The 6,888-nt window shown below is 39.7% G+C and overlaps 1 protein-coding gene across 1 annotated transcript in view; it reads left to right on the plus strand.

Moving 5' to 3' along the window:
• The first annotated feature begins 10 nt into the window (after window positions 1–10).
• ACAD11 (acyl-CoA dehydrogenase family member 11) overlaps window positions 11–6,888 on the plus strand; it is a 40,822-nt gene continuing 33,944 nt past the window's right edge. The window contains 9 exon segments of the mRNA XM_019472326.1: window positions 11–177; window positions 1,932–1,948; window positions 1,951–2,030; window positions 2,263–2,292; window positions 2,294–2,403; window positions 4,056–4,101; window positions 4,104–4,190; window positions 4,644–4,808; window positions 6,600–6,747. Of these exon segments, the coding sequence (XP_019327871.1) occupies window positions 11–177; window positions 1,932–1,948; window positions 1,951–2,030; window positions 2,263–2,292; window positions 2,294–2,403; window positions 4,056–4,101; window positions 4,104–4,190; window positions 4,644–4,808; window positions 6,600–6,747 (850 nt within the window).

Below are 6,888 nucleotides of genomic sequence, written 5' to 3' on the forward strand. Positions count from 1 at the left end.
GGTCGTCGACATGGGCCCTCGCCCGTGGGGCACCCTGAGGCGCGGAGCCAGAGCGTGGGCCCGAATCGTGCCTCTGTGGGGCGAGGAGAGGGGCCGCGGCTTTGCTTGCTGCCCGGCAGGAAAGGTGGGCAGAGTTAGGGCCCTTTGCCCTGGTGATGGCGGACAGCAGGCATCAAGGTAACGGCTCCTACAGCTGGAGAAGTCAAAGTTCGCGGTGGCGGCGAAGGTGACCTTTGGCACAGGCAGACCCTGTGGCCGCAGTTGGCCGACTGCAGGCAGGCGATGTGTTGGGTGGACTTGCCGCTGTCCTCAGAAAAAACATGTATTTGGCCCTCCGTGGTGCGCTCTGTTGGAGTACGTGCACAACTGTTTTATTGCCTGCTCATAAATCTCAGTTCATCTGATGGCTCTTTAATTGCACAGCAAATAATAGTGTTCAGAAGCACATACATGGCTTAAGAAATCAATTTTAAAAGCCTTAGGCTATTGCCAGGTAAGCAAATACATGAGAACAGCGTAACACTATGCTGAGATTCCCATTAATGCCCTGAGAGCAATGCATTGCGCCAGTGAGGTGCTACACCCAGGCCCCAAAGCTGCTGTTCCACAGAACATCTAGTTCACTTGCATTCAGCAAATTAGTGGCGTGGCTGTGTGACTTCAAATCAGGAGCTAACTATTAGAAGTTAAGTTATTCTAAAAATACCTATTGATTCCTTTGTAAACATGACCTCGACTGCTTTATCTGCAGCTATCACTAAGAAACAGTAAACAATTTTTCATTGTCTTCTGATGCAAATATAAAACATCCATTGAATCCTTATCTGTACTCTAATCCTTGTATGTACTTCAATTGAGGAGACTTTAGGAGGGGCCTCAGGAGAGTAGCTAATAGTAAAATCTGCTAAAATATTGCCAGTATTTATGTTTTTACTACTTTGTTTGTCTTGCAGTTGCACTTCAAGGCTTCAACCAATCTAAAATCTCTGTTGTGCCAGGCAGAGTATTTGTCTGTGCAATATACTTGTTAAACTATATTACAGACTATGCCCTAACTGCCCCAGGGAGAATGGAAATGTCATGGGGAGCCCGAGGGCAAAAGTTCACTTGAGTTTGATTTTCCAATAATTGTCTAATCTTTTACTGGCCTAGGTCAGAATGCGTCTTAAAAATCATCTAGAATGAGGAGAGGAAGGCATGTAGATTAGCACAGAGCCTTGAGGAAAATAAGGATCAATGAGCTTGATGGGGATACGATGGACAAGATGTTATGAAGGGTTTAACTAGGTTGTCCTTCTCTTTTACACATGTGTGTGATTGAAATGTCTAATTTCTATGATTCTTCGTCACTGCAACATTCTTTCTTCAAAATACAGTTACTGTAGGCAGTCCCTTAAGCATAGCATATGTATGTGATGATCAGGCTAGCATACAGTGGGGCTTGGTACTAGAATCATCAGTTATTTGGAGAGCTTTCTTTATGCTTACATTGTTCAAAATACAGCTTGCCAAAGGACAAATACAATTATAGGCTAGTGTGAATTCTGCTCTGTTTAATTTCCTCCAAATCGGAAAGCTTTAAAGTTAGTATCTACTGCATACCTTGAAAACATTAATGATAATCTGTTTAGGGAGGAGAGGTAAATGCTGCCTCCATTTCACAGGAGAACAAATTGGGTATCTGTGACCTCTCCACAGTGAGACATCTTTCTCATAGGTAAAAATAGAAACTCTGACTTCCGATTTTGTAAGCTGTCATTTGCATCTGTGTAAGACTATATTTTAAATAAAAAAAAACCTCATGAGAATAACCCTTTCCTCTGTCTTGCCATTTTGTTCAGGCCAAGTCACAGTGCATTTCGCATCATTTCTGTTAAAAATTTGCAAATTTGTTAAGTACTTGAATTCGTAAGTAATTATAATCTTTATAGCTCAGGCCAGTCAAATCCAACTTTTATCTTCAGAATGGTGGGCAGACTTATGTGCTCAGGAAGAAGCCCCATGGCCCCCTTTTACCTAGAGCTCACAAGGTAAGTAACATTATTCTTCAGCTCCAAACACTTTGTATTGCAGGTGGCTAAGTCCTATGCATGATGGTGCTGCACATTGTTGAATGTGTCCAGAAATGCAGTGAATTGCTGGATCATTTCCAATTTTCTGTGCTATACACATTAACTAAATATTTAAGAGGATACATTGTCATTCACTGTAGTAATTTACGTTTGGGAGCTTTTCATTAAACCTAAATTTCTGTGTCTTCAGGTCGATAGAGAATATCGTGTGCAGAAAGCCTTTATTTTCAGCTGGATTTCCAGTGCCTGAGCCCCTGTTGTATTGCAGTGATGCTTCTATCATTGGAACAGAATTTTATGTAATGCAGCACGTGCAGGTTGGTCCTCCAATGTGAGAGGTTTTTTTCTTCTCCCTACTACAAGCTGCTTTTAAATTGTCTAAAACCTTTCTGTTAGAGCCTTATCCAGCATTTACTAAGTTTTGTGATATAAACATAAATAATTCTCTGATATTTTTAAGAAATGCTAGCAATCAGAGATTCTCACTGATTTCAGCTTCTCCAGGACTTATTTCCCACTTTGTTGAAATTTTCAGCTCAGTATTTAACCTCTTGTTCTTGTTTGAGCTTTCAGAAGGATGTCTTGAAATGAGGCAGTATTGCTTCTGTGAAAAGCATACACAAGCCATGGGGAGAACAATCAGGCTATAAAGTTATACTGAATCTTCGAACATCCTGGGACCCGTTTAGTACTGAAGATAGGAATCTACATACAATCACCTTTTCTTGAAAACCAAGCAGGATTCCAGCTCAATTCCAGCTCATGCACTGTTCAGAAAGAACATGGCATAGCTCAGTCTGTGGTCCATCACTCTGGGGGTGCTGTAGCTGAGTTGATACTGTTTCTGTTAGATTTTGGTGATTCTGAGTGTAAGTCTGCTGTATCATGTCTTTTTTTTTACTGTGGGAGGAGGATTTGAGTTCAGGCCTCCCCTTTCATTGCATCCTTCTTTATCATCAGGTTCTCTGGGAAATTAGAAATGTAAGAGTTTGTGGGCCAATTCCAGTAACCTTCCTACAAAAACCATGAATCAAGAGTAATAAAATGTAAGAGCTATGAAGAATTTGAAAGAATTTTCTTACATTAAAGATGGAGAATTTTTCTGGTTTTGACTAGAACAAAGTGATTCCTTAATAAGAAACCTTGCTACTGATATATTTACATTTCTAAGGATGTAAATTTACAGTCTGTCCATTCTAAGATGGACAGCAGTGCACTGTTTTTAATAAATACATTGTGTATTTAGCAAACAATCATGCATTTATTGTGTTGAATAAACTATTACACAATACAGAACCTGATTTCTAGATTTGTTATGCGGAGTCTTTCAGCAAAAAAGTTCTATTGATGCTTTAGCTGTGTAAATATACTAAAGGCATCATGCGAACCAGTGAAATTGAGGAACTTAGGGGAGAGAAGAGTCTGTTTTTTCTTTTCCAATCTGTTACTCTCAGGGCCAAAATTAAAGGAGAAAATGGAAAACCACACCCATTTTCTAAATGTATTAAACTGCTTTTAGGGAGAATGCAAGTGAATTCCTTTGGATTGTTTGCCTCTTTGTCCGTACAACCCACCCATTCCCCTCCTCTCCCCCCTGCAACCCCCCGCCGTACAACCCCATTCCCCTCCTCTCCCCCCTGCAACCCCCCCCCCCCCCCCCCCGCAACCCCCCCCCCCCCAAAGTCTTCATTGATCATTGACACCAAACCCATTCCAGACTTTCATCTACTGAATATATCTATTATTTTAATTGCCTTACAATAGATATCCTGTATACTAACGATCTGAGATTACTGTGAATCCCTTCGTCTGTCCTGGGCAAGGAATAAAATAAATGAGGAAGGAATTTTTGATTGCATAGGGAGTGTTGGTTCACTGCATTTGTTTTTGCTCCTGAAATGTATAGCTTTACTTCTCTTCATCTGATGCATACATCCCACCAAATACCTGATTTAGGATGTTTCTAGGGTTGCATCTTCCAAGACCTGAAGTGGGCCCAGCAGAGCGTTCTGCTTTGTACATTGCAATGATAGAACTTTGGCCCTGTTGCACTCCTTTGATTTGCAGTCATTGGGTCTCCAAGGATATGGTAGAGGACCAGGATACTGCAGAAGACAAGTACAGCTCTTAAAAAAATTATCTTGTTTTGTCAGGTCTTTGAAGATTTATTTGATTTGCAAGCTAAATTGTTAATTATTAATGACTTGTAAAAGTAACCATCACATTTTAGCTATTAAACACCTTCACTTAGTTCAATTTTTTGTGCACAGTATAAAGTTACTACTACATTCAGATCAGTTCTGTAATGCTATACTCAGGGAATGATACTCATTTGCTTTTGGAATAATATTAGATTTGGGCTATGTAAATGGGATTGAAATAGAAAATAGTCTTCATTGCATCTTTTGCTCTCACAGTTCACATTTGCAAATGCAAAGGTACTGGGTTTTACTGAATTTACAGGTAACATGGTAATAGTCAAAGCCCAGAAGCATGTGCTTCAGAATTTTGTGCTCTTGAAAAACTTGTGAACCAGTTGGAAAATCTGTTGAAGTGTTTGTATTTCTTTAGGTATCAACTTGGAAAAGACAGTATGATGCAGCTGCTCATACAGATATTCCTGCCATGAACAAGCTGGCTGGGTGGTTAGCAAACAACTTGCCACCTGATGATAATGAAGAAAGCCTGATTCATGGGGACTTTAGAATTGATAAGATCATCTTCCACCCAACAGAGGTATTCGAAACATATTTGTACATGTTTAGTAGGTTTTGGTCCTCCATTTGTTTGTACTCCTACCATGTAATGGGACACTTACGTGGGTGTTTTAGTGCATGATACATCTTTGAAGGGAACAGTAGAGAACTTAACTCTTCTCTATTCTCTGTATGGTGTTTAGGTACCTAATACAGTCCTGGTTTTCATTGCAGGAGCTGGTTACTCAATTTATTCATTAGCTCTAGTCCCTACTTCACAGTTCAGGAACAAAACATTTTATATGCATAAATCCTATTGAATTCAGTGCAGCTTAAGGACATACTGAAGGCTCACTTCATTAAACTACATAAGCATCTCATCCAGAGCCTGTTGAAATCTGTGGTATGGCTTCAATTAACAGCAATGTCTTTTGGAATAGGATCTGAATGCGTGATATGTGATACTAGTGGAAGCAAAGAAAAATCTGCCAAAGCTGCTTAGTTATGGAGCACACGTAGATCACAGAGACTCTGAAAGTTCCTCATTCATCTTTAGGGAAAAGGAAGAGATTTTTTTCTAGTTTGTGGCAATAAATGTGTGTTACCTATCTGTCGACACAATTGCATTTTCATTATTTTTCCATGCTATTTGCTGTGTTGTGACCAGAAGATATGCCTGGGATTTGTGACCAAGACTCTGCAATGCCTGCTTCACAACAAAGCAACAGATCCCAGAGATTCCCATTGTTGTGCATGGATCAGTTGATAGACACTGTAGACTTAAATGTCCTGATTGACGCCCTGAGCAGAGTATCTGGCAGACTCAGGCACTCTCCAAGCTGTTCCTGATGTAGTTGAAAGAATTGACCAAAGTGTACATAGGTAATTTTAAATAATCTGTAGAAACTGTTCCTGTATATGCAGGAATGATCACGTAGGAAAGTCTTTTGCACATAGTTCAAGTAGCCATGGTTGTAGGCTTAAATGTCCTGATTGACGCCCTGAGCAGAGTATCTGGCAGACTCAGGCACTCTCCAAGCTGTTCCTGATGTAGTTGAAAGAATTGACCAAAGTGTACATAGGTAATTTTAAATAATCTGTAGAAACTGTTCCTGTATATGCAGGAATGATCACGTAGGAAAGTCTTTTGCACATAGTTCAAGTAGCCATGGATCATGAGTAGGCTAGAGTTCATGATGACAGGCCAGCTGGATTATAAGAATTCATCAGAATGACAGTCTGGGGAGTCTCAGCCTATCCAGCTGAAGACACCATTGCAAGGATGCTTGCAGCAGAGGCTCATGTCACTATCTGGACAGTGATTGACTGTCCTGTTTACGAAATTCAGTTCCCCATGTAAGTCTTAATCTATGCATAATATTGTGATAAATTACGTTTTTTAGTGCATGATCTGTCCATGAGTATCTGTGCAAAAGGACTGTGCAACCGTATCTGTGCAACAGGACTGGAAACAAAAAAAACCCAACTGTCAATACTACTGTTCTTTAGGGTATTTTAATTCAATCATATTTTAACTAGAAGAGTTTAGAAGTTTCTGACAGGAAGTACACTACTCAAAAATGTAGGATTTAAAACAGATTTTCATTGTAAAAATGCCTGGTTTTCTGCCACTATGTGAATTTTAATTTTCTGCAGATCCCTACATAGTGCTAAAAAGAACTGTTTTTGCTGTAGACAGGTACAGTGCATGTTTTTAATTTTAAACACATAGTAACTGAATAAAGCTGCTGGATATTAAGTGGGTTGTGCATTTGTGGATGGAGAGAATTTATCTTCTAGCATTCACTTGAGGTTTTTATTTTTATTTAAGGCTCGTGTTTTGGCAGTGTTGGACTGGGAACTTTCAACTGCTGGTCATCCTTTAGCAGATTTAGCATATGCCACTATATTCTACTTTTGGCCTACATCTATTAAGGACTTAGATCAAGGAACTGTCTTGGGTTTCAAAGACACCATAGGTATGAAACTGTAATCCTTTTGTTGAAATGAATTCTAGGGTTGATTTCTATTTGATATGTTACCATTATAAACAATAATAAAAAGTTAAATTAATAAGTTGTTGTGGTTTAACCTCAGCTGGCAACTGAGCACCACACAGC

This window comes from Aptenodytes forsteri, unplaced genomic scaffold (genome assembly GCF_000699145.1).
Source record: "Aptenodytes forsteri isolate BGI_AS27 unplaced genomic scaffold, ASM69914v1 Scaffold523, whole genome shotgun sequence".
In the NCBI taxonomy this organism is placed as follows: domain Eukaryota; kingdom Metazoa; phylum Chordata; class Aves; order Sphenisciformes; family Spheniscidae; genus Aptenodytes; species Aptenodytes forsteri.